The sequence below is a fragment of the Lynx canadensis genome, chromosome F2 (assembly GCF_007474595.2).
Source record: "Lynx canadensis isolate LIC74 chromosome F2, mLynCan4.pri.v2, whole genome shotgun sequence".
Taxonomy (NCBI): Eukaryota; Metazoa; Chordata; class Mammalia; order Carnivora; family Felidae; genus Lynx; species Lynx canadensis.
In genome coordinates this window covers 3,433,476-3,461,306 of record NC_044320.2, presented here as the reverse complement: position 1 = coordinate 3,461,306, position 27,831 = coordinate 3,433,476, and the positions used below count along the sequence as shown (strand labels likewise).

The following is a 27,831-nucleotide window of genomic DNA, read 5'->3' as shown; positions in this document are numbered from 1 at the left end:
ACCATAACGTCCTGCTGTCTCTTATTCTGTGACGTGGCTGCTCGCTTCTTGGTCCGCTCACCTACCAGGGACTGCAAAATGAAGGTACTTCAATTCCATCATCCCTTCTCAACCGTTAGCTGGAACATGTGGGTAAAGGGAGACCCCTCATCAACTGCTGGCTTGTCCCACGGTGCACGTGTACAGAAAAGCAGAATAAACACTCATTACTGACCGTGTACAAAATAACGAACTGGTCCCCTGTCATCTGCAAAGGTGGAAGATGCTTTCTGGCAGCACAAAGAACGCGGGATCGGAACAGCTGTCATCCCCAGTGACCCTCAGACTGTCAGCGGCCGTGCCTTCGGGCAGGCCCTCCTGACACGACTCCAGCCCACTCCGACAGCGTCCCTGCTACAGCCTTCACACCACGTTCCAAGATCATCTTCCTACACTGCCAGCTCCAGACCGGGAATGGTCACTTCTCCGAGGAACCCTGGCTTCCGAGTCGGGAGGAGGGTTTCCAGACCATGATGTGGGGATTAGGAAGGCTCCCTGCTCTGGGGCTGGTCAGTGTCTAGGCCTTGGCAGACAGACAGGCTGGTTCTTAAATACCTCACAATTTCGTATTGGCATTTTTATTCCAGTCCTAGACGACAAGGCTCTTACTTAATCTCTACTAGCTTACATCCCTTACCTCCTCTCTTCCGTACAAGAGTCCTAGTTCAAGACCAGATGCTAGAATCAGATGGTCACAAAATTAATCACTCACTTTATTCCACACAGTTTCAGAATACCAATACCAACATCATCCCCATCGAAATAATTACTAACGCAGTTTAAAACTACTTTGCAGGGAGTGGCCTCGTCATCACGGAGGAGTCAGTTTTCCACGGTCCTCCCCACAAAGCACACTGATTTAGTCCATCACCCACGTGCGAGAGAGCCCCTGTGGGAGTCTGGGAGTCCAGCGGCGAGCGTCGGCTCCAAGAAACCCAAGAGTGGACACACCGAGGAGGGCCGCGTCCCCCTCCCACAGCAGCACAGCCAGCCCAACCCCAAGAGAGGCCAGACCCCGGCCCAAGACTTCTCCCTCGGGGACGGGGAGAGCGTGAGTGAGCCCCTTGCCTGCTCGGCTGTGTCCGTGGCTCCCGTGCCCCGTCCGGAACACAGAGGTCCCAAAAATGTCCTCGGAGCATTTTTATTCAACCCAGGACACGATTAGGATCGCATCCAGCATTTCACTGTGGGATCTCTCCTCAATCTCCTTTAATCTAGAACAGTCCCCCCACCTGTTTTTACAAAATGGGAACTGTTTTGTAAGATCATCTACTTTACAGAGCTGTTGGGAAGGTTAAATAGAAATTGTACAAACAAAGTGGCTGATCGAGGCTTCTGTGCAGCCTCTAACATTGCTCAATAAACATTAATTCTCTTCCATCTGTCCACAACGCACACTGAATCCAGTCTCCTGGTTTGCATGATAGCTATATTTATTGCTCTAAATTCTTCAAATGGCATCTAATTTCGGTACCCACAGTTAATCTGAGTCCACGCTGGAAAAGCAAATCGGGTCCACAAGTGGTTCCCGGATGAAGGCTTCTGAAAGTGCCAGACTGAGAGCCACACGCGGGTCACCTCCCAGTTCCAAGAGGCCACCGTCACCGAGTTTACGGGTGTCTCCAAGCAGGACTACACGTGGCCTCTCTGGAGCTGTCGACTCCAGGTATACAGTACCGTGATTCAACACATCCACCCGTCACCCAGTGCTCATCCAGGTCGGTGACTCCCAACCCCATCCGCCTGGCTCACCAGTCCCCCCACCCGCCGACGCCCTGGCAACCACTGGCGTGTCCGTCCTCTGTGTGTGAGAGCTTGGGGTGGGGCGGGGCGGGGGGGTTGTCTCTTGTTTCTTTTTTGTTTGTTTGTCTTGTGTCTTAAGTTCTTGACCCCTTAGCCTGAACTACACGTGAGGGTATACTCTGGAAGGGTCTTCTGTGGGCCATGGTGCCCAGCTTTTGTTCCTCTACAAAACTTGCCCTGGTTGTGGCCATTAAGATTCTGTGCCTCAGATTCTACAATCTGCCGTGAAAACGACCAGCCAGAGCGTCTGTTCACCGTTATCAGCAGAGAGGGCATCTAGTTCGTAACAACCACATTGCGTGTCACCCACGTGCCATCGCTAACTGATGGGAAATTAGGGCAGCCTCCCATTTACAAACAACTCGGCGATCATTATCCTAGCTCTCTTTGATCCGGTTTTATTTTAAAGGACAGGAGAACGTATTCCCAGACGACAAATCTCAGATTACAATTTTACTTTCAGCTCGGAGCTGCAGAGACCACGCTCCAGAGCTCCGTAACAAGAGGTGGAAACGCACTAACATAACAAGCTATGTGCACCTGAGCACATAAGCTCACACGGCCACCAAAACGAAGACAGGTGGGGCCCCCCGGAGGCCTCCCGTTGTGTCGCTCAGGGAGAGCGCGCCCCCTTCGGCAGGCAGCCAAGTCGGTGTCCTGTCCTTCCCTGCCCACAGCCAGGTAGCTCGGCTGGAAGTCTATCTGCCCAGACAGGCCCCGGGGACAGCATCTAATCAAGCACTCCCTGGACAGGTGTCAGGCACCATTTACTCGGCCAAACTCCCTTCTCGGGAAAAAGACAAGTCAGAACCTCTGTCTGCAGCCCTCTGTCTACTTGCAGAGGAGGGCACTCTGGTGCTATCAAGCAGTTTACAAGCAGAAAAAAATCCATCTTATCTGATATTCAGGCTTGGTATAATGTTAGGTCCACTTGACATTTTCGGAGTTTGTAAAGTGTCCAACAGCAAACTGGCTTTTCTACCTGCATTAATAACATACAAACAATTTTAATCCAATATGAGTACTATACGAGGAGCCTCGCTATGGTCAAATACCACAGAGTACAGGAGAGCAAATTTCACGCAGCGTGTTATGGACTAAATGCTTATGTCCTCCCCAAATCCCTATGTTGAAACCCTAGCCCCTGGTGTGACAGTGCTCCAAGGTGTGGCCCCTGAGAGGTAATGACATTGAGAGGAGGTCATAAGGGTAGAGCCCCCACAGTAAGGAAGGGGGAGGAACCACTCGTCCTGACTACATCCTGTGCAACAGCTCTCTCTCTGTTGCAGCCCAGACAGGGTGAATACGGGACAGATGGGGTCCCTGTTCCCTGAAACTTCTCCTCTAAAGGCAATTTCTTGTCTGCAACAAGAATGACGAGGGAAGAGGTGCTGGTCCCACTGACGGGGTCAGGGCGGCCTCTCTGCAGGGGAGGCTTCTGGACGGAGATCTGAACAACTCGGGGCGGATCTTGCAGGCTGTGGGGGAAAGCAATTCGGGCAAGAGCAGAGCCCCTACAAAGGCCCTGAGGCAGGACAGCTGGGCATGCTCCTGGGACAGGTGGCCAGTATGGCTGGAGACTCCTTGGAGGGACAAGAGGGAAGAAGAGAATTCCCCATGATGGGAACGCGAAGCGTTAACTAACCTCTACCTCTCGGGTTCAACAGGACAGCATCATTCCTAAGCACCCAGGTCCAGCTGGAAGAGACCGGCTGGGTAAGAGAGCCCCGTTCTCAGAGACAGAGAGAGGCAGACAGACAGACAGGCATCTAGCCCCTGGAGGCAAAACCCACTTCCTAACTGACAGGCCTCTGGGCCTCTGTACCCACCAATTCCTCGCAAGGCCTGGGGGCCATGCTTTTTCTTTATCGAAGAAACTTCCTGGTGGAGGCCCAAGTCACACCATCAACTCTGGGGGCCCCTACTGGTCCCAACCAGATAAAGCAAGCTGCACCTCACGATGTCCCTGAGTCGCAGGGCGCTCCGGTTCCGTATTTATTTTTCTGGCTGACCCTCTGGGCAACAACGGGCCACAGAAGGGTTACAAGGACACACTCTGGAGCCAGCTGACGGGGTTCACAGCCTAGCCCTGTCACTTCCTAGCTGTGTGACCTTTGAAGACTTAGTCAACTTCTCTGGGCCTTAAGGTCCTCACTTGTAAAATGGAGGCATTAAGAGCGCCTATTTCAGACGGCTGCTGTGAGAATTAAGTGGTCCATTTGTGTAAACCTCTTAGCTCTTAGTTGCTATCACCCTCATTGTTCTCCGGGCGACCGACCATCACCCATTCTGTAGTCCGAGAGCCTACTCCAGTGCCTGTTTCATAATCAGAGACAGTTAGGTGTCGCGTCACGCTCTAAATGAGTGATGGGGGACAGAGTACAACGACAGCCGCTGAGCCCTGACCACGCTCCCGGTGAAGTGCAAATGCTCCCACCGACCCTAGAGACGGTCACTTACACTAGAAGACTCAGGCACAGACAAGCTAGAGTCACTCGCCCAAAACAACACGGGAAGTTCTAGTGACAGAACCCGCCGTCTCAAACAATACCCTTCAACTGAATGTCTGTGGCCCCCAAAATTCAAGTGCTGAAGCCCTGACCCCACATGTGACTGTGTTTGGGGATACGGACTGTGAGGAGGCGATAAAGGTTAAGTGAGGCCACGAGAGTGAAACCATAACCCAACAGGGCTGGTGTCCTTGTAAGAAGAGGAGGGGACACCGTGCCGGCACCCTGACGCCCAGCCTGCAGAACCGCGGCAAATCGATTTCTGTCCTACGGAGACACTGTCTGTGGTATCTCGTTACAGCAGCCTGAGCTAACGAACAGGCACCACGATGCCTCCAAACGAACGTATGAACGCATACGTTCATTCACAAGTGGACACAATGAATCTAGGAAATCCGACTCCTCACCAGCTAGTCCTAACGCTACAACAAGTATTAATGCCCATTTTCTCCAGACACCACCTCCTTACAGAAATCACCAGACTCTGACAGAGAACTTTATCGTCACAAATAATTAGATCACGGCAGTTATACTTGAAAAAAATGCAGTAGCTCTGCCAATTTGAGATGACCTCCTGGCAAAGGAGCACAAAACAGTAAAGACTGGGAAATTAAGAAATGATTTAACTAAAAAGTACCCTTATGACTTTCAAATCTATACAGTAACTCAGTGGGCCAACTAAATGCCAGGAAAAGTCGCGAGCAGCTCGAGCTAATGAATGGCAAGCAGGTTACAGCGGGTAAACAGCAAGCCCGAGGGGCCACGACGTTCTGGTTAAAACTGGGGGGTTGGGGGGGAGCTCACCGTCACTGAGGTCTTGGAGGAGATTCTCCTGGCATGAGAAATCCAGTTTCACCTTGATGTTGACGACGAAAGTGGCCACCTTCCCAGGTTGCAGAGGAAACTGGGCAAGGGTTTCTTCCAGGTTCCAGCTCAAGAAGTCACCATACAGTTTTTCTACAATGACAATGGCAGTGGTGGTGATGACGGTGTCGCTGAGGCAACATGAGACTTCCCAATCCCCCCAGAAAATTCTGATCCATTCCAAAAGGCAAAGGAGAAGGCAAACCATTTAAAATGTGACAGATCAAAGTACTAAGAAAACTCCAGACCCGTGGGTGTTGCAAGGCAATCGCCTGTGTCCGCGGGCGAGGCACAAAGAGGCACAGAGCGCTGAGCTCAGGGCCAGCTCACCTCCACCCCTGCCGCGCAGCCTCCTCTCTCTGACCACATCAGCGTACCCCTGCTCTCGTACGTGGAATCAGAGCTGACCTGAGCTTCCCCACAACAAGGACGATCCAGGTTGTATCACCTTGTGGAGAAACATCCATGTTGAGTGGGAGAAGCACAGTCAGTAGGAGAGCCTCGCAGGAAACAAGAGGTCAGGGTCAGACGTACGGGCCTGGGTGCCAAGCCCGGCACAGGCCTGCAGAGGGGCCTCTCACTCTCCTGCGGACCCTGCACGTCAGGTCACATGGCCTCGGGTCCGATGCCTCCGTCTCTGACTAACTGGAACAGATAGAGGGCAATGACTCCATCAAGCCAAGGTGTCCTCGCGTGGACAAGGGGTGACAACTCCCACATCACAGGGCTGCTCTGGAGATTAAGCAAAGCAGTGTGTGTGAAGCACTATAAACACTGGGGCTACAATGCACGGAGGGGGAGGAAGGGAGACAGGAAGGAGGCAGGGGGGAGGGGGCATTTGTGCCATTTGGAAGCAGCCGTGTCACCTTCGTGGCTCCCAGGCCTGCCAGACAACCCCTGCTTCAGGCCTAAAATCAAGGCCCAAAGTCACACACTACCTCGGCATCTGGTGGAAACGGGAGGGGAGGGGCTTGGACCAGCCTCACCAGCAGCCGCCCCCACACCCCGCGTCCCACCGCCCCGCTATGTGGCGGGTTTCAGCTCCCTCCAGCACATGGCCTTACTCAAACAGGTCAACGATATCCCCCACAGGCTCCAACTGCGCCCACCCACCTCCCACAGCCCCACGGGGCCCCACGTGCACACGCTATCCCCTCATCCAGGCTGTATGTGTGACTAGAAAATGCCATTACGTCTGCCCCGTCCCAGGTGTCATGTGCTCGGCCGTCCCCATAACACTAGGGCAGGAACCTCTCCTCACCGACCAGGTGATGGGAGATCATTAAAACAGGCCCCTCCTCTGTCCACCAGGAAGGCCCTGCTGGGGTTGTCACCTCAGGGCCCAGCCCCCTGGCTCTGCTCCTGTCCCTCCTCCCACAGACCCTGCAGTCCCAGAGGCAGAAGCGACTTGCTGCCCTTCCCACTTCTGGGCCACCTTCCCGTCTCCCCTTCTAGAAACCACTTATTGGTGAGAAATGTCCTGTCAGAATAAGGCAGCCAGGACTTACAGAGATTAGGTAACTTGTCCCTGGTTGAAACGCAGAGCATCCAAATGGTTCCAGAGCCATCATATCCATTCACTTCCTGCATGGAGGCACCTCAAGGCACAAACATAAGGTTCTGCTCTTAGGACCCAGAAGTCACCCAAACAGGAAGTGAGTAGAAGATGGGGAGCCTGACTGAGACCCACACTGAAGAAAACAGACATGCAGGGCTCGCTGACTGCAGAGCCCAAGGCCAACCCAGGCCGCGAACACAGGTCACCTGGTGCCCTCAGTCAAGGCCTGCCCCCCCCCCGCCCCCCAGTGAGTCGGCCACACTCTGGCCACATCGCACCTCCCAGACCACATTTATTCTCAGCGGACCCTCGGAGGCAGATGCTAACAAAGAGGAGCAGGTCGGGTGGTGTCCACGCAAGGCGCTCAGAGGCCGCATCCGCTTGTCGACGCAGCACTCACTGCATGCCTCGGGGGTGTCAGACGCTCCACACACACAGGTTACGTCTCCATGCCCACCACAGCCATCCTGCCCAAGGCGGGCGTGCTTGGTCAAGGTCATTCGGCTAGTGAGAGCAAGGCCTGGCACACGACAGGTGCTCAGTGCACCAGCTGCACGGCGGCCACTTCCACGGGCTCACAGGGCATTCCGAGGCCCCGCCCGAACGACCGCGTTCTTTCAGAAGGACCGAGGAAGGGTAGGAGGTACGAGGGCTCCTGGGTCGCAAGACCAACCCTAACATGGGGCAGAGTCCCCACAGGCGGGGCAGTGGGGGACGTGCCCGCACGCCACAGATACGACCCCCGGAGAGACTGCTCTGCAGACGCGGCTTGGGAGGCGGGGAGAGGTCAGGCAGGTTAAAAAGAGGGTGGGATGGGGCGTCTGGGCGGCTCAGTCGCTGGAGCACCCAACTCTTGATTTCAGCTCAGGTCACGATCCCAGGGTCACGCTGAGCGTGGAGCCTGCTTAACATTTTCTCTCTCTGCCCCTCCCCTGATGGCGTGTACTCAGGCGCTCGCTTTACTCCCTCTCTATCTCTCCCCCCCCCCCCGAAAAATAAAAATTAAAAAAAAGAAAAAAGAGGGAGCGGGAACCCGTGTGGCTGGCCCGGGCTCGTCACGTATGTGCCGGCACAGCCCTGCGTGTGTAGGACATCCAGCGGCCCTGCCGTGTCTCCCTGCATGGCCACCCGCACAACAGACCCTCCGTGTTTGCTGGTCACTCCTCTGCCTGTAGCCGCGGGGGCGGCAGCCACCTCTGGGAAACACCGATGGAGTTTGACCTGGCCCCTGGTCTGAACGGCAGCCCCAGAACTCACGCCGGGTGTGCTCCCTGAGCACACCAGCACCCAACTGCAGAGAAGTTGCTGCCTCTGCTCCCAAACCAGTAAAAGGGCCCAAATGCTCTCAACGACCTAGTAACTCACATTCTATAAATACGAGTTTGCCTGATTACTATACTCTACGTCTCTACCCTCCAACCCAGTAAACTATTTCGGAACAGAAGGGGCATCATAATGCCGGGCTACGTGCAGCCAGGACAGAAGCTCACGTGGGCTGTACGTCTGGAAGGCCAGGTCCCAAAGCCCCAGGGGTACCGAAGTGCACGCTGACTTCTCTAAACGGCCGAGCAGGACTGACCAACCTGAGTGTGAAACGCCAGTACGAGCCAACATACTGAGGCCCTGCAAAGGCCGCACCGCCCGAAGGTCCCATCAGGCCCGAGGTTTCCCAGGCACGGGCAGGAACTGGGCGAGGGCTCTGCGGCACACTCCAGCTGACCCAGAGTATGAGGCCCCGAAGGCACGGACGTGCCCTGACAGGAGCGGCCCGGCCTCACCCCCTAAGCCCTAGTTACACATCCACACACACACTGCTCCTCCCCCGAGATCTCCTGAAATCTCACTCATCCCTCACAACCGGACTCAAAGGCTCCTTTCCTGCAATACTTTCCCATCCCACTCGGCTCCTCTGGGTTCCAAGTGCCCACCTCTGTTAGATCACCCCCCGCATCAAGCAGCTCACTCTTCCACCAACCAGTCAACAATTGGAAGACGGGCCAGACCTTGCCTTGAGGATCTCCGCTCCCTTGAGAAGCAGGGCACTATGCTGGTTAAGAATGCCAGGGTCAACTCCTGCTTCAACTCCTGGCTCTAGATGCGTATCCTTGGGTAAGCCACCAAACTTCCACGTGCCTCAGTGTGCTCGTCTATAAAATGGGTTGTCACGGAGAAGAAATGAGCTAATGAAAGTAAAGCAATGAGAACAAGGTCTGCCTTAAACACAGCCCTCCATGTTAGCTAGTCCTGCTGGACCACCCCAGCGCCCCTCCGCGGAGCTGTGCGTGGAGTTTCCAGCCCTGTGCTTGGCACTCAGCAAGAGCACAGCGGTGTCAGGTGCCATCAACATCCTTCCCACTCAGGAGGAACAGCGCCGGGCACGCGGGGGGGGGGGGGGAGCACTCAGGAAGCGTTCGATGTGGAACGGACAAATGTATTCCAAGACGTTTCAGATTTAGACTTAAAACAGATGGGAAGAAAGCGACACGAGAAAAGCAGATTACAGGAGCGAATGTATGCTTTGATTTCCCTGCATAAAAATGTTCACGTGGAAAAAAAGAAGAAAGCAAACCTGTAAGCTAATGTTGGTGCTCTCTGAGGACTGGGACGACAGGTAACTTCAAGCTTTTCATTTCCTGGACTTTCTACAACGAAGTAATATATTACACTTTCACAAACAGACACACACGCGGACGCACATGTTAACGACGGACTCTTGCGTCTAAACCCGCCCCAGCCCGCGCCGCTCCAGTGTCACGTGGGGAGAAGCCCTGTGAATCTGGCCTGTGAGTCCACGCTGAGGACCGAGGCCCAGCCGAGAGAGCGAGGTGGGGCTCTGAGCCAACCAGGCGGCTTTCTGCAGTGCCCTCTATCAGGGCCAGACAGTAACGTGAATTGATGACAAGGACAGCAATCACCGGGAGCACGTGTGTCACGGAGTCCCCAGACTCAACTCCGCCAGCTGGATAAACTTCTCTGGAGCAGGGGTTTAAGTCTGCTGCAGCTGTGCAGGCTGGCAGGCAGCCAAGTGCCCAAAAAGAACTTGAGGGGCTCAGGAGAAGCTGGTCCAAACTAATTCGGTAAGCTCGGCCTGTCCTTTCCACTCCCCATGCCAACTTGCTCTGCAGGGCAGACGGGAAAGCCCGGGAACAAGACAAGTTTCTATCCTAGAATTCCTTTTTAATAATAGTAATTGACATAATCATCTATGAAGTACTATCTTCTAACTTCAGACCATAGCTATGTTGTTCCCATGTTATCAGACAGGCAACTGCAACTCAGAGAGCTTAAGCGACTCACCCACTGTCACACAGCTCTTTTAGAAGTCAAAGAACCAAGAGTCGGGGCCAGGACCGGCAAACACCAGGCTCTTCCCACTATACGTTCTGCCTCTCACTGCTTTTCTGGAACATTAACCCACCCAGCTTCACAACCAGAGTGCAGAGTATGTACAACGAAAGCATCACTACAGTGATGGGATAGAGGACCTTGAAAAGAGATGGCAGGAAATAGAACGTAACAGGTCGCGTGCATCGGGACCAGCACTGCCCCCTGACAGCTGTCCTCTGTCATCCCAAGATGCCTCTTCAGCGGGGGAGAGAACACCAGAGTCGGCATGAAGATACCATGAGGCCCCTTGGCCTCGGCACACAGGTGGCTTGGATGATTTATGTGAAAGTCTGGGAACCGCAGAACACCCTGTTAATGTTTGTTTCTCACATCCTACCGCTACCCACTTCATTCCTCCAGGGAACACTCACCACACGGCCACTGACTGTCCCCAGGGCAGCCACCGTGCTGGGTTCAGGGGGAAGGAGGTGAAAAGTGGTCCCTGCCTGTAAAGGGACACATGCCAATCTCTGACTATAGGAAGGAACAAGTGTGGGGGGCAGAGGAGAAGCCCCCAGGAGCTCAGAGCAGATGACAGAAGAGATTCTTCTCAACCTGAAAATTTCTTAAAAGTTTATAATACCATCACCCACAGACCAGATTCAAAACTGCTCATCAATGCACTGCCCAAATTGGGGCCGCAAAAAACTGAACAGCATCCACTGTCCCAGTAGCGTGAACTGGAAAGGGGGCCTGCTGAGGTCCCAGATTTGTGCAAAAGAATGGATTCTCTCAGCCAGCAGTCCAGTCTAGCGGGAATTTATAACCAGGGTAGGAGGGCGGAAACTAAACTAAAACCGGTATCTACAGCACTCTTCTTGGCTACTCAGATGACTTTTCATTTCTCAACGTGTTTCAACTGAGAGATCAACTCTGCCCAAATGAGCTGTGAGATATCCTCGGGGCTCCCCATGGTCTTGGCTGCAGTACACGGAAGGCTAGATGTGTCACAGACCTGGAGGCAGTGGTTTGTCACAGAGACGTGAAATTAGAGGAGCAGCATCGACTGTGATCCCACCTGGGCTGGGGGGCGCCCACAGACACAACCCAGGAAGACACCAGACACCTACTGCATGCTAGGTGCTGTCCCCTGAACAGCCGCGCCAGGTGGCTGACGTTTAAGGACAGCTTCCGCAAGGCAGGAGCCAGGCCAAGCTGTCACTGAACCCACACCACGACCCTCGGAACATGTCCTGCTACCGTCCCCTTGCAGACAAGCTGCTCAAGGCCATACAGGTGGGCGTGGCCAGGAGTCCACCACCCGTCATACGCAGACCTATTCAGTCCTGATGGCAGACTCACGAAAGAGTGCTGACTTCCGTGTTCAAAACGTACTTTTGGGGCCCCTAGTCTCAGTCAGTTAAGTGTCTGACTTCGGCTCAGGTCGGGATCTCACGGATCTGTGAGTTCAAGCCCCGCGTCGGGCTCTGTGCTGACAGCTCAGAGCCTGGAGCCTCCTTTGGATTCTGTGTGTCTGTCTCCCTCTGCCCCTCCCCGGCTCGTGCTCTTTCTCTCTCAAAATGAAACCAAATTTTTAAAAAATTTTTTGAGGGGCGCCTGGGTGGCTCAGTCAGTTAAGCATCAGACTTTCAGCTCAGGTCATGATCTCATGGTTTGTGAGTTCAAGCCCCACGTCAGGCTCTGTGCTGACAGCTCAGAGCCTGGAGCCTGTTTCAGATTCTGTATCTCTGTCTCTCTCTGCCCCTCCCCTACTCGCTCACGCATGCTCACTCGCTCTCTCTCTCTCTCAAAAATAAATAATCATTAAAAAAATATATACGTACTCTCTTCCTGGTTTCAACTGTGTGCACCAGCACTGCTTGGTGTCTGCACTTCCTGGGGGAGCCTGAGCCCCGCTGAAGCGGGCAGCAGAGTGCCTGGTCGCTATGGGCTGTCAGTGTGAAATACCACTGGCCCCCAACAACCAGTCGGGAACGTGACGTTCTGAAGTTCCCGAAGTGCAGGGCCAGACACTCACTTCCTCTTCCTTCCCTGTCCTGCTCGTGTACTTCCTGCCTGTGCTCCCAGGGGCCGAACGCACCAGGCCCTGCAGGAGTGATCAGAGGCATTCCACTAGATCTCCCGATGAATTCTGTACACTTCTCCATCGGGACCCTACAACTGTGCAGAAGGCCGACCCGTACGGAAAGGCCACCGCAATCGTGCACACGAGGGGACACGGAGCTGAACGAGCGCTAGACATTCGTGAACCTCAGTGTCTTCCTGGGAGGAACACCGGTCAGGCCACTCACTGTGGCTACTCAAAGGTAGCAGAAATAATACAAGATGCGCTGTTGGAATCCAATTCCGCTCAGTGAACATGCCTGACTCCCCACACTGAATCGTGAGCTCCTTCAGGACGGGGTTTATGTTTTATTCATGGCCCCAGAGTGGTGAGTGTATATAGATGTGATATAAACGTCTGATTGTTGAGTAACACAAAGCCAAGTGAAGTGAGTGTTATTGTAACCGCGTGTAAGCAAGACGACGTAAAGGAGGAGCAGCATAATTCCATCGGAGGGATCGGGAAAGCTTTCGGGAGGTGGCGTGGGGGCTGGTGTGTGGATGATGGATGGGATGTGAGATGCACACAGGACCCCTGAGAGTCAGCAAAGCTCTGGAAGCATCCAAGTGGAAGCACACTCTGCAATGCAGAGGCCGGGGACTCGGGACTGACTCCTGGGTGTTCCAGCGCCCGACACAACAGCCACCAGTAGCAGGTGCCCAGTAAGGCTTGTTGAAGACTTGAGCAAAAGGACAGACAACTGGTCGACACGAGGACAAATGAGCGAGCAGAGGATCAAGGGTGGGAAAGAAAACGGAAAGGGGACCTTCCCGCCGCCTCGTGGCCCACAGCGCACATGCCACAGTCCAGGTTCCCCCCCCCTCAGCCCCAGGAGGGTGGGGGTGGGGGGTGGGGGGGGGGGTCACTGCTGTCCTGATCCCCAAGCACAGGGCCGGAAACAAGCTGGGTACGACACAAGCGTGTGTGCAAAAAGGAAAGGCGGAGGGCAGCAAGCCAGATGGTGAGTTTCTCTGAATGCCGGGCTAAGAAACAGAGCCTACGAAAGCTCCGTAAAAAAGATGTTCAGGGGGCGCCTGGGTGGCGCAGTCGGTTAAGCGTCCGACTTCAGCCAGGTCACGATCTCACGGTCCGTGAGTTCGAGCCCCGCGTCGGGCTCTGGGCTGACGGCTCGGAGCCTGGAGCCTGTTTCCGATTCTGTGTCTCCCTCTCTCTCTGCCCCTCCCCCGTTCATGCTCTGTCTCTCTCTGTCCCAAAAATAAATAAAAAACGTTGAAAAAAAAATTAAAAAAAAAAAAAAAAAAAGATGTTCAGTAAAAGTGAGACAAGAACAGACACCTTTACAGGTAACACCACAGGTGGCATGAAGACAATGACGACAGCCGTCGGGAAGAGCGACTGAGTGCCGGCCCCTCGTGATGTGAGGCGCACGTGTTCCAACACCCGGAGGGACAGCATAGTCCTCTACCCAGTCCGCAGGTCAGACCGTCACGGAACCGCGCACCGCAGTCCAGGCCATCGCGCCGGGAAGGGGCAGAGCCAGAATGGAACCCGAGTGCGTCCGGTGCAACAACCGTAACGGCAATCGTACTGGCTAAGTCTACGCTGACGACAGCCGGATCCGGGGGGCTCCTCACCGGCCTCCCAACCCACTGCCGGCCACAGCAGCCCGCTCCCGGCTCCCTTCCACCTGCGTCCACACCCAGGTACGCAAGTGGGACTCGGCACGACCACAGAGGGAGGCATCGGGAAACCTAGTCCTTTCTCCCATTCCCGAGACACGCCAGGCTTTCACGACGCAGGAAGTGAGAAACCACTTCTCTAAGATTTCTTTTTAAAATTTTGCCCTGTGTTTCCATGTTTAAAAATAAACATGGTATAACATAAGCAACTCGGAAACAGGCCAGGCCAAAAAGTTATAGACCCTGGTGGGGAGGGTAACTCTTACCGTAACTTTGCATGGCACGCCACCTCATCACGGAACCCCTCGGGTCCTGAGGAGTGCACGGCAACAGGTTCCCCTCTGTGATTGAGAAGAGAGGAGCCAGTGACCCCTCACTCCAGAGCTGCCCCTGCTTCTCTCCCCTGTCTGGCTTCGTTCCCCGCGTGACGGCAGCACTTACGTGGACCCCACTAGGCGGTTTCCAGTCCTGAGTTACTACAGTTTTAAGGCAAGAACACGCTTTTCCATCTTTTGTTACATCTCACCGTTTCAGGAAAAATCTGAGAACAAGGAGAAAGCTAAGATGGCTTCTGAAAGCCACGAGGTCAGCCCAGGCAACTGAAACAAAGGCGTCCATCTTCCCCGAGTGGGGCCTGGGTTTGCTTATTTAGAGTCGGACTTAACAACTCTGACGCCCTGGTTTCCCAGGCCCTGGCGGACAGACGTGGAAAATGGGAAGCAGGAGCGCCGATTCATTCCCCACTTCCAGGGAAGGGAACCCAGTAGTTTCTCAGCACCTGCCACCTGCCAGGCACCGTGCTCAGTGCACCAGAGGATTCACCGCGTGTTCCTGAATCGCCACCCAGGAGGGAGCCAGGCATCCGGGGACAGCCCAGGCTGGAACGCTCACCGCTTGCTCAGGACTCGTCCTGCAGCTCATAACTAACGGATCGGACCCCGGAAGCCCAATCCGTCAGACGCCAAGACCCACCTTTCCCTCCCCCAGGCCGAGGAGAGGCCGTGCTACACAGCCTACTGTGACAGAGCCCAGGGGCCACAGCAAGAAGGAAGGGGAAGGAAAGTTCGCAGGAACCGGAGGCTAAACACACGGGCCAACAGCAGCGCGGCTCCGGACAGACAGATCGGACACCTGCTGCCCGGGTCTGTGCCCCCACCCACAAAGGCGGCAGGTAAGGAAAGAACGTTGCAAGTCGTACTCAGAATTGAGTTCTGAAGCGCGGGGAATACGGAACAACAGCTCTGAGCGCCCTGTTGGTTTCTCTTTAGTCCCACGGCTTAGGAGTGACATATTCAAACAGCAGGCAAACCCGCTCACCCAGCACAGCTAATTCGCCCTCCGCTGACAAACAACCACCGCGTTTGTATCTGGACAGCGACTCCGAGGAAGTTCAACTACGTCAACTACAACATCAACTACATCAACTACAACAGCCGTGGTATCGAAGCAGCCCCGTGTGCGTGGAAAGCGGAATGAAGAGAGGAGATGCAGTGCCCTACAATGGGGTCCCACTCCCCCGAAGAAAGACAAGATCCTGTCGTTCACGACAACGCGCACGGCCTAGAGGGCGTTATGCCCAGTGAGGTAAGTCAGAAAAAGACAAATATCCTATGATTTCACTCGTATGTGGACTCTATAAAACAGGACAAATGAATAAAGAAAACAAAACAGAAAAACGCTCACCAACACACAGAACCCACTGGCAGTGGCCAGAGGAGGGGGTGGGGCGATGGGCAAAATAGGTGACGGGGTGAGGAGGTACCAACTTCCAGTTGTAGAATAAATGAGTCACGGGGATGTGACGTACAGCCGAGGGAGTACGGTCAATAACGCGGCCACAGCTCTGCATGGGGACAGATGGTAACCAGACCTACGACGATCATTTCATGATGTATGAAAATATCAAAGCCCTATGTTAGTAGACGCCTGAAACTAACATAATACAGTATGTCATTTACAACTCAATAAAAAATATTCTCAAGTTTGACCTAAAAAAAACTCCCATGTGACGATACGCTGCAAGGAATAACCAGATAAACATAAATCAGGAGCATAGCTTCTGTCCCTAATTTTTCCCCCTGTGGAATTTAGCTTCAGAAATAACAGTCATTATTCTAATGCTAGAGTCGAGTTTCACGCAGTCCAGTGAAACTGGCTATTTCACATTGACAGTAATACAGAAATTGCTACTGCTGCTGACCCTCAACACTGAGGCCCATTCACGTTTGCTTCTAGTTGCAGACGAGACCACACTCTTCAGGAGAACAGTAAGCAGCAGAGGCTCACTTCCACCAAAACACTTACGAGTTTTTAGTTACAGCAACATGGAGTCCTTGCTTTCTGTCAAAGAAATGACGCTAGAAGAATAAAGACATCAAGGGGTGTGTGTGTGTATTTATGTATATGTGTATGCGTACGTTTGGGTTTGTACACACAAACGTATCTAGGAAGATTGTTAAAAGGCAAATACAACCAGGGCGCCTGGGTGGCTCAGTCAGTTAACTGTCTGACCTCAGCTCAGGTCATGATCTCACGGTTTGTGGGTTCGAGCCCCACATCGGGCTCTGTGCTGACAACTCAGAGCCCGGAGCCTGCTTTGGATTCTGTGTCTCCCCCTCTCTCTGCCTTTCTTCCATTCAAAAGTATCTCTGTCTCTCAAAAATAGGCATTAAGAAAAAAAAAAAAAAAAAAAAAAGAGGCAAATACAATCAATTCTTTTTAACTTGGGCTTAATTATAACAAAATCCATGGTTATTTAAGTACAGGCAGAAGTGTTCACCTTTAACAACCTACACATAAAGACTTGTTTGCAAACGCGTTATAATTAAAATTTACATGACACTGGCAGGTAACCCTTGTCTGCTGGCGCTGGATTATAACTGCTCATCTCCACGTCAGGCACTTCCGATCATGGGACACACTCACCCCGTGAGGGCCTAAACTACAGTTCAGACTCCTGAGGGGACCCAACAAGGTCTGTGTGACTCCTAATATCATGGACCCTAAATGCAAAAGGATTTTAAAAACAGGTTTGTAGATTAGGGATTAAAACAAGACAGGAAAGCAAGGAAGATGGAGGAGGAAAAAAACAATTTTTCTTTATCTGAAGCAAAGGGGGTTTGTCCAGAGGGCAGAGAGGACGTGTCCAAGTTGTCAGGGCCCCTGACACGACTCTGGGTGCTTTCAGGGCGTCAGGAACAGGAGGAAAGAGAACGTGGGGCCTGCACAGCCTCTGCACACAGGACACACTGAGAACGATCAGTATTCTTGGAGCAAGCACGAGGCAGACGCTTTTGTGCTCAGAACCGTCCTAGGACCTCTCCGTGTCCTGCGCGAACATTTCAGCCTCGTGACGGCCCGGCACAGCGGTGCTGACCCCGCTCTTATTGAGTGCCTGCCGTGTGACGAGCATTGCTCTTAGTTCTTGGGCACTGGGACGCGGCAGTGAGAGAACAGGCCAGCCAGACCTCTTACGTGTGTCGTGATCGTTGAGGAGGGAAACACTGCCCGAGGACCACGCACCTGGCTGGTGGTAGGCGCTACAGCGTAAGAGTCCGGGTTACCATTGAGGTACACGGCAGCCAGCGGCAGCACAAAGAAAGTGGTATGGAGCCCAGAGAAGGAAGCATCAACTCCATGTGGAAGATTCCCATGGAGGAGACGCTTACGTTTACGAGGCCCTTAAAGAGGCTGAGCCCAGCGGGCTGAAATGTCACCCGGACTGTCGCCTGGACTCTGCTGCCTGCCCCACTCAACGCCTCAGGTCCCCAGTTTAAGACACTTTCCCTCTTCTCTGGTATATGAGATCATCTGTTAACACAGAAAGCTTTTTGGAACTGCGGAAAGGAAGTGGCCAAAATTATTCCCTCTTATATTTTAGAAGCAGATTGTTTGTTTTTATGAGTTTAATTCCAGAGGTGAATGTACTGTAACTGGGGATGAGAATTTTAAGAGACCAAAGCTTTCCTTCTTCACGTGTTAATGTGCTGTTGGGAAATAGGCCTGCCACGCTCTATACTGTGGCTCCGAGGCTCCCAGTCTCGTGATTAAGGGTAAAGGTCCCAGAGCTGAGAGGGAGGGACCTGCAGTCCTCGTGACCTGTCCTGTGGCCTCAGACAGATCATTTAACCTCTGGTGCTTTTGCTATCCCCATCCATGCAGTAGGGGTAATGACACTGTCCTACTACCCTAGAGCTGAGAGTCGGGGAGGGGCTGCATGGGGAAGTGACACGGCAAGAAGGACAGGGAGGCGTGGGCACAGTGGCCATGGGAACTCAATTTGGGAACTGGGGTGAGGGGTGATTGGTGGAACATGGGATGTGCCCACCTCCACGGGCTTCACCTTGGAATTCTGTCCAATCCCCATGACTGTTTCCAACTGTCTGCATCACTATCAGTAAATACTGAGAGCCCACCCGATAAATATGCCCACTCTGGGGTGAGCCGAGATTGGCTGGAAAGGGAGCGACGGGATCTTCTGCACAATAAAAATATTCTACGATAGATCTTGGTAAGAGCTTGGGCTGGACACGTGTGTTTGTCAAAACTCATCAATCATAATTTAAGATGTTTCACTGGGGCACCTCACTGGCTGGCTCAGTCGGTAAGCATCTGACTTCAGCTCAGGTCATGATCTCACACAGTTCATGAGTTCGAGCCCCGCATCAGGCTCTGGGCTGACAGCTCAGAGCCTAGAGGCCTGCTTCGGATTCTGTGTCTCCCTCTCTGGCCCTCCCCGCTCAACGCTCACTCTTGTGCTCTCACTCTCTCTCTCTCTCTCTCTCTCTCTCTCTCTCTCTCTCTCAAAAATAACAAAAAAAAAAATTTACACATTTCACTGCATATACATTTTACCAAAAAAAAGTAAACTTTGAACTCTAATTAGTGATGTGCATCCTGAAGTATTAATGGGTAAAATGCACCGCAATCTGTGACTTACTCTCTGAACCACCCGAAAGAATAAGATGGGTTAATGGATATGGATAGGAGGCTGAGTAGATACGTGATCAATCAAATGTAGGAAAATGTTAATTACAGAACCTGTCTGCTCTAAAATTCTCTCAGCTCCTCTGTGTGTCTGCACCTTCTCATAATAAAACACTGGGGGGTGGGGGCATAGCTGACACAAAGAGTAAGTTCCACAGGAGCTCAAAAGCAGAAGAACACCAAAGGGCAGGGTAGCCCAGACAGGGGGACAAAAGCTGGACTGCAGAAAGGCAGTGCTCGGCTAAGAAGCAGCTGAAGGTCTCCAGAGGAGGAGAAGGATCCGAGCAAAGGAGGAGAGGCCGGAACTCACATGAAGCTGTGTATCTAAGGGGACCCACACAACTCATTAGAAACATCAAAGTGATCCACGCACATCTATCCCCCCCCCACCACCCAGCAAGCGAGACAGGCACACTCCTATCAGTCTTGTTCTGTAAATGAGAAAGCCCTTTCCGTCCACAACCCCTCAGCACTAAGCACCTACCAGGCACGAGGCATGGAAATCAAAGGGCAATCATCCCTGCCTCTGGGAGACTTGAGGCAGAGCCATGAACCAGCAACTGCCTGGGTAGGGCAAGGGTGCCTGCATTAGCATCCTGGGGCACGCTGAGACAACAAAGGCAGGGACCCAACGGCCCAGGCTAGGAGGGTACTCCCAGAGTGACCACTAAGCAGAAACCCAGATGGGATGTGTCGGTAATGGAGGCAATGGAGGCAGGAGCAGAAGTTAGCAAGTTGAGCTCTAGGGAGAGAAGACAGTTTACCCTAAAGGGCAAGAGACCGCACGGATGTCCAGGAAACTGAAGTTAGTTCCCAACAACCCATGTGATTAGAGTTTAAGGGGAGAGGCGGCCAAAGATGAAGCTGAAGCGTGGGGCAGAGGCCCCATGCACAGGCCTCTGTGACTGGGGACCAGGACAACAGGAAGTTGTTGGAGGATTTCCAAAGGGGACAAACAGGAGGATTCCTGCTTCAGAAAGAGGCAGCAAGTTCGTAAGGATTTCCACGTGGGTTTCTCTGAGAACAGGAAGAGATGCTTTCCAGTTGCTAAGCTACGACACAAGGTAAATTACAGGATGTGCTTCACCATGGTTATCAGCTCTGTAATCATCTGCCATTCACTATTAGTTCCCTTGTTCCAACATCGACCACACCCTCTCACCAATTAGTTACATTCGCAACACCAGAAAAAGGTATTTTGTGTCAGAGAGGCACTTTCTACGTAATAACCCATATGCACTTGCTACCAAAAATCGGGGAGAGAAAGGATGAGCCCAAGGGAGGATCACCACAGCTCCCCATAGGCTAAAAGTGTACAAAAATGTTTTAAATGAAACACAAAGAGCCATGAGCACAGAAGAAAAAATAATTAGTGAACCTGTAGTAAAATAAGTAACTTATATGCACCCAAACAACACTAAGAGAACATACAGGCAACCACACAGAAGAAGACAGTCACACTTATTCCCAACAAAAAACTCATACTGAGAATATACACAAGTCTTACAAGTCAGGAGAGAGGGGTTGACAGAGGGAGACGGAGACAGAGAGAGAGAAGGAAGAACACTCAATGGGAAAAACGGACAAAGCACTTGTACAAAAAAGGATCTGAATAGCCAAAACCATAGGAAAGGCATTCAACATCACTGGTCGTCAGACAAATGCAAACTAAAACCCCAGTGTTATATGGTCGCACCCCACCCTCAGCACCAGCACGGATGAAATGACTACAAACACCGAGTAGCAGCGGGGACTTGAGCACCGGGACTCACACAGCGATGGTGTGAACGAGTGCAGCCACCTTGGAAAAGTATCTGGCTCGAATGCTGAATACACGTACACCCCCACACCCGGCATTCTACTCCTGGAGATACACTCAACAGAAACATCTGCAGAGGTCCACCGACACATGTGCCGAAATACTCAGAGCAGCACTATTCTCAAATGCCCCCAGAGGAAACCACCCAAACGGGCTCAGTCGTAACCTGTGATGCGTTCACAGTAGAGTGTTCTACGACAAGGAAAACAAATGGTGATGGTGGTGGGGTAGTGATGGTGGCAGCAACAAGGGTGGCAAGAGGGGTGGCAGCAACATTGCTGATGGGGGCAGCAACTGTGGTGATGACGGTGGTGGAGGCGGCGGTGATGGTGGTGATGATGACGGTCACAGTGGGGATGGCGGTGGTGGGGACGGTGGCGGAGAGGGTGGTTAGTGGAGATGTCAATGGTGGAGATTATGGTGGCGATGGTGGCGGTAGGGAGATGGTGGTGACGGTGGCGGAGATGATGGAAGCGGTGGTGGTGGTGGTGGAGACGGTGGAGACAGTGATGGTGGCAGCGGTGGTGATGACGGTGGTGTTGGTAGAGATAACGGTGATGGTGGTGACGGTGGCAGAGACGGCAGTAATAATAACAGCTAACGAGCCTGAGGCTAATAACATGCCAGGCACGTTTCCAAGCACTTTGGGTGTCTGATCTCATTTCATTCTCATTATGACCCTGTGATGTAGGTGCTGTTATTAGTGTCCTTTCACAGAAGGGGAAAAATCCAAGAGAGGTTAAATGACTTGCCCAAAGGTAATACAGGGCGAGTAAGGAAACAGGCAAAATTTGAGCACAGGCAGCATTTCCCAGTGAGGAGAGGTATAGACGGGGACAACAGGCAAGAGAAGACAGGCAGACACAGGCTTCATTTCCCTCGTGCATCAGAAGCAGTGGGAGAGACAAGGGAACGCGAGATGCACTGGCACTCGCCCCCACATTACCCCCCCAGTGGGACGAGCTCACATTACACCCCCCCCCCATGGGACGAGCTCACATTAACCCTTTTTACACAGTCCAAATTCCCTCTGTTGTGGTATAACTGTTTCCAGGACAAATTCTCCCTAACTCTTCCTGGACCTTCCCTCCAACTGGAACTACAAGATGGCGTGAGGCCCTACCTCTAATAAACACTTACTTCACTTGAGTTTTCCCATTACAGTGTCATGAGCCTGCGGAGGGAGCCCTCTGCGGGGGAGTAGTATGTGGATGGCACATCCGGAAACTCAAGCTCCCGCCATGCACCTGGCTCGCCTCACCCCGACATCAACCGCACGTGCACACCCCACATTTTCCCTCTGTTGTCTTCGCTCTCACTGGCCCATATGATTTCTCTGACTTTAGTAAATGACCGGCTTTTCTTTGCCCCTGCCTCCCTCCTATACAACACCCTCCGCCTTGATCAATGCCACTCATAACTTGTAATATACTCAGTACGCCACCACACGCTACTTGCTTACCTCTCAGAACCTCACGTGGCAGGGGCCACCTCCCCTACCTACCCGGGAAGGAAGCGAGGCGTGTAAGGGACAAATAGCTAGTAAACAGAGAAGCCAAACTCTCAACACAGGTCTTGTGACCCGCCCCGCCCAGCTCATGTGTCCTGGGACAGGAAACAGAGCGCCTGCCTTCAAGAGGGAGCGCACAGGCTCTACGCCTGAACCCACGGAAAACCTGGGGCTGGGCGGATGAATCCCAGTGGCACCACATCTGAGCCGCTGACGTTTCTCTCCATCCATTCAAGAGCGTCCTTCCTGAGGATCTGGTACATGTGAAGAGCACCAGGGATGAAGGAGCAGTCTTCATTCCTTTGTGTGCCCTTCACACACCCATTTCACGACGGCAGCAAATTAAGAGTAAGAAGCTTTTACGGTTTCTGAGCACCGGTTATTCAAAGTGTCTCTTTGGCAAAAAGACAAGACAAACATTTCTGGGGTCGAACCCACCTTTGGTGGTGAGAAGTCTGGAGGTGACTTCCAGTGTCTCCAGTGGCTCCGTCCCAATATTTTCCAATTGGATGACGAGTTGCTGAGCCTCCCCATTGTAAAGCTGGACGGACACATTAGTAGAGATTTCATCACCAGAGGAGGGTTGCAAGGAATGGGCAGATCTGAAATAACAGTAAGAATTACAGGGATTTTTTAAAAGAAAGAATCAAAGTAAAGAAAAACAATGGCATCTCAGAATATTCACACCCCCAGACTTAACACGTTCCAGAAGCAGGAAGTGGCGAAGCCCGGCTTTCAACATGGAACTCAATCTGAGCTATCAGGAGGGGAGGGTGAGCGCCACATGCGGAGGGCCATCCACACGCAGATGCATCCGGGGTTTCCACTCGGCCTCAGCGTCGTGTGTGTGTGTGTGTGTGTGTGTGTGTGTGTGTGCGCGCGCGTGCGCACGTGTAGCATAAAAATACTTAACTACTGGATTATGGTGAGGCCTACCAGACACAGTGAATTAATTCAAATGATCTGTGAACCATCACTCTCTAAAAAGAAATTTTTAAATCTCATGCTCACAATTGTCTTGGGAAAACCCACAGACTGAAGAAGAAAACAGGACTGTTCCGACGGATACCATGGGGACTGGAGTGGCGAGTATGTACAAGAGACTCCACATCACAGGTACAAACGACAACCAATCCCTGCAAGTGCCTAAGCGGACACAGGGCAGCTGGGCGGCGTCCTCGGGCCACATGGCATCCTCTCTGTGGCCAGGTGAGGCCCAGGCCTCGTGAGAGCGCAAGCCAGCACGCAGCCTGAAGGCTGCGCCACAACCTCAGGTTCAAAAGCACATACAATGCTCTGGAGAAGACTGGCCACAAAAGAAAGGGGGTGGTCACTGGAGGAAAGGGTGAACCTTCTTTCCTGGGGTCCCAAGAGCCCACGTGGCCCCCCACTCTCTTCCTCCTTACACCTGAAGGATTTCCACAGAAAGCCCATGAGTCTACACCATATACTGAACTGACCCAGAAGTGGACAAAGACCCCGGGCCACACCACCCCCACCCAGCAAGTGCCCAACAGCCTCCCCGCCAGCCAGGTCTTTCTAACTCTGCTCCCGGCCACAGAACAAAGGACCAGGGTCAGACCCAAGTCCCATTCTACATGCCACAAGACAGCTTCATATCCCCACGCTGCTCCAAAAAAAGATGGCAAGGAATGTGCCGGACAGTGCTGGTCTCACCCCTCTGGCACCCAAGGGAGGAGACGGGGTTTAAACAAGTTGGGCATACCGAGCCAGCCCTGCCCTTCCTGGGGGCCTCCTGCCCCAGGCTCTGAGAGAGGAGCTTCTATATCCAAACCACATTTGCAGAAAATAATAGCATAATGAATCAAGGTGAATTACTTCACATTTTACACCTTTAAAGTTACTCATGAGTCAAGAAATAAACTTTCTCCATCAAGGAAGGGAGATGAGTCCTATCCTCACTATAAACAACTTCTTACCAGATTTTAATCTGCAGTCCTTCTTAAGTGCAAAAGCTGTTTGTAGTCAACTTGAAATTGCAGAGGACGTATACAGAAAAACTAAAACACAGCGAGACTACTTACTTCGCCTCTCAAACAGAGAGGATACCAGCCCCTCTGGGACCATAGAAAAAGAAGGTGGGAGAAAGCAGAACCTTAGCCAGGCCACAGGGCCTGGCCGACACAGGTGCTGACTGTCCCTGAGTACAGGGTTCCATGTGACAGAGCCGGGGCCAGAAAGGGGCTGAGTCCTGGGTGAGCCGTGGCAGGAAGAGGATGGCAGTCAGACATGTCCCCTTTTCTGGGCATATTTTTTCCTTGCTTGATCATCTGGCCAACTTGTGTGAATCTTGTAAGGCCCAATTTAAACATCACATCTGTGATATGGTGCCTTCCTGAACCGTGAACGGGAGTCTTCAGGTTAAGGAGCACTTAGCAAACTTGACCACGGTGAGTCTGGCTCCCCTCCGGACACGAGCTCCTACAACAGGCAAGGCCCAGGTCGAGGGCATTTCTGATTACTTGCTAGTCCTATAGACCAGGCCCAGATCACATGGCAGGCAACAAAAAAACGTGTGGGAGTGAATGTGTTAACTCAGTCACAAGGATACTGATGTTAGATTAATCAGAAGCAACACTCATTTAAAGAATAGTCATCTGAAATCATGTGCTCCACACTAAAACCAACAAAATTCATTTTTTTTAACTGAGGTGTTACATACAGTGAAATTCACTTGTTTTGAGTATATAATCCAATCATTTTAGCAAATTTACTGAGTAATAGAACTGTCACTGACAACCAACCTGTTTTAAAACATTTCCATTATCCAAACTGAGTATCTTTATGATGTACATTTTGAAGCAATTAAAATAGAAATTTTTTAGCGTATGTTATATGGCTATGCAAAAAATAATAAATGATACTCACATAATGTGACATCATCTCAATATTCAAACATACATTTGCAAAAAGAAGGTAGATAAGCGATGGAAAGAAAAACCAGACAGCATTCGCAGCAACTGTCTCTGGGACTTCGGAGATATATTTCCCTTTTTTCTTCATGCCTTCCTACAAGGCTACTTTTCTACTTTTTATAAGGTAAAAGTTAACTGTCTTTCACACACAAAAAAAAAGATTACAAAGGCTAATTTCACATTTTGTTCTGTTCGTGGTAAGAAACATTTCAACCGTGTTGTGCTTCACTTTAAGCAAAGCATATTGCCTACTGGTTACCTTGAAGAAACCCTTCACCCATATTTTTTTTTAACGTTTATTTATTTTTTTGAGACAGAGAGAGACAGAGCATGAAAGGGGGAGGGTCAAAGAGAGAGGGAGAGAATCCGAAACAGGCTCTAGGCTCTGAGCCGTCAGCACAGAGCCCGACATGGGGCTCAAACTCACAAACTGCAAGATCATGACCTGAGCCGAAGTCGGATGCTCAACCAACAGAGCCATCCACGCTCCCCAACCCATATTTTGATCCTAAGAATCATATATTAACTCAGATTCTTGGTACCATTAAAAATGTCTACTACAGAGGCACCTGGGTGGCTCAGTGGGTTGAGCATCTGACTTCTGCTCAGGTCATGATATCACAGTTTGCGGGTTCGAGCCCCGCGTCAGGCTCTGTGCTGACAGCTCAGAGCCTGGGGCCTGCTTCAGATTCTGTGTCTCCCTCTCTCTCTCTCTGCCCCTCCCTCATTCATGTGCTGGCTCTCTCTCTCACTCTCTCTCTCTCTCTCTCTCAAAAATAAATAAACACTAAAGAAATTTAAGAAAAAAGAAGAAAAGAAATGTCTCCTCCCAACTACTCTGTGCACCCTTTCTTGTCAGAAGGCAGATGCCTGCGCCCTACCTGGGCAGTGAGGTGCTGATCTGCAGCCTGGGCAGGGCGGGAATGACCTCCACCGTGGAGCCACTGGTCTTCACTCCCGGGAGGTTGTCCAGCAGACAGTCACTGAAGACGCCGAAGACCGTGGTATGGTAACCTGGGAAGCAAAATGAAGAGCTTCACAGCCCCTGGACAGGCCTCCAGCCTCAGGCCCACACCTACAGGCGGACTCCAGCAGGGAGGAGCACGGCCCCCCGCCCCAGACCTGTGTCCGGTCAGCCCTCACCCCACCGGCCCCACCCGCAGCTCAGCCTGAAACCCTGGGTGACGCACGCAGAGGGGTGACAGTCCCCGCATTCCTACCCACGGGGCCGACTGGGTCGCAGCGAAAGCACATGTGGGTCTTTGTCAACTGAGTCAACTTAAGACCAGGTCTCACCGCTCTCACGATCTGCTTTTCAAATCTGCCCGTGTCTAAGACAGTGATAGCTAGTGTTCCTTTGCAGGACATAACGTGACTGAGTAAGTATCTGGAAAATGATCCGACATCTTCCGGGGACAGATCGAAGTTCAAGAGCCAACTATGGTGACTATGACTGCTACACGATATGACAAGCCTGCTGGATGTGTGCAAACACCGTAATCTAAGATTAGCGAGTTTCTCGTGCCAAAAACAACAAAAAAACCTCCACTGCTTAGACAAGCACTTGAAATTACTTAAGAAAGCTTTAGAATGGCTTTTGAAATTTCGAGAGAGAATTATTATAAACAATATTCACCGTATAACAAAATTAAACCATGCCCACGGGCTAAATGCTCTGTGCCTTCACATTAACGGAATGGATACTGATCAGAGAAGACAGCTGTTGGCCCGATAGCCATGTCCTTCACCTTCTGCCAGCGTTAAACTGCTCTGGCGACTCAAAGTTACCCATCACGGCACCCACACTTCCTTCCTTTGGAAATAAGTCACTTAAAAGCCTTCTTCCATTTAGCCTGCGAACATTTTCCTCCCCAGAAACCCACATCTGGTGTAACGCCCCTGCATATTCTTCTTTCCATAAAACCTGATATAGGGGCGCCTGGGTGGCTCCGTCAGTTAAGTGGCTGACTTCGGCTCAGGTCATGATCTCACAGCTTGTGAGTTTGAGCCCCGCGTTGGGCTCTGTGCTGACAGCTCAGAGCCTGGAGCCTGCTTCCAATTCTGTGTCTCCCTCTCTCTCTCTGCCCCTCCCCTGCTCACACTCTCTCTCTCTCTCTCTCTCTCTCTCTCTCTCTCAAAAAATAAACATTAAAACATTTTAAAAATAAATAAATAAATAAATAAATAAATAAAACCCAATACAATGTGGTTTTGCCTAAGCAAACTTTGTTTTCCACTTCTTAATTAAAATCAGTCATTTTCCCTTTCTTACCTGTTGCTGAAAATGACTACAAAGAAATTCAAAACCTGATGACCAATCCTGCCGTGTCTAATCATATTTCTGAGAATACACAATCAGCCCTTCCCACTTTGCACAGCAGGTGCGCCAAAAATGAACACCAACCAGTCTGTACCAATAAGAGCTGTGCTACCAGGGCTCTGAGTCCTCATCCACCGGTTATCGGTTATTGGTTAGCCCGTCAGTCCTAATTATTTCCTCTGCCATCCGTCTCCCTCGCTCCACTCCCCGGTCACGGCTGGGGCCCTACCTTTGTCGTTGCATCCCTGGATTATGCCAACAACTTCACAGTCGGTCTCCCTGCCTCCTGCCCATCTCCAGCCCACATTGCACGCAGCAGCCTGGGGTCCCTCTGGACTGCCCGCCTGGCTGTATCTCTCCTCAAATCGAATGCGGCCCGCGGGAGAAAACCAGC

The 27,831-nt window shown here is 52.0% G+C and overlaps 1 protein-coding gene across 4 annotated transcripts in view; it reads right to left on the bottom strand.

Moving 5' to 3' along the window:
- TRAPPC9 (trafficking protein particle complex 9) overlaps nt 1–27,831 on the bottom strand; it is a 575,975-nt gene that overhangs the window by 408,297 nt on the left and 139,847 nt on the right. For 3 of the 4 annotated variants that reach the window (XM_032592000.1, XM_032592001.1, XM_030303799.1), the window contains 3 exons: nt 25,999–26,131; nt 22,620–22,783; nt 5,157–5,309 (listed from right to left, as the gene is read on the bottom strand). In XM_032592000.1, coding sequence (XP_032447891.1) covers nt 5,157–5,309; nt 22,620–22,783; nt 25,999–26,131 — 450 coding nt within the window. The remainder of the gene's footprint in view (nt 1–5,156; nt 5,310–22,619; nt 22,784–25,998; nt 26,132–27,831) is intronic. The other variant, XM_032592002.1, reaches the window with a different exon arrangement.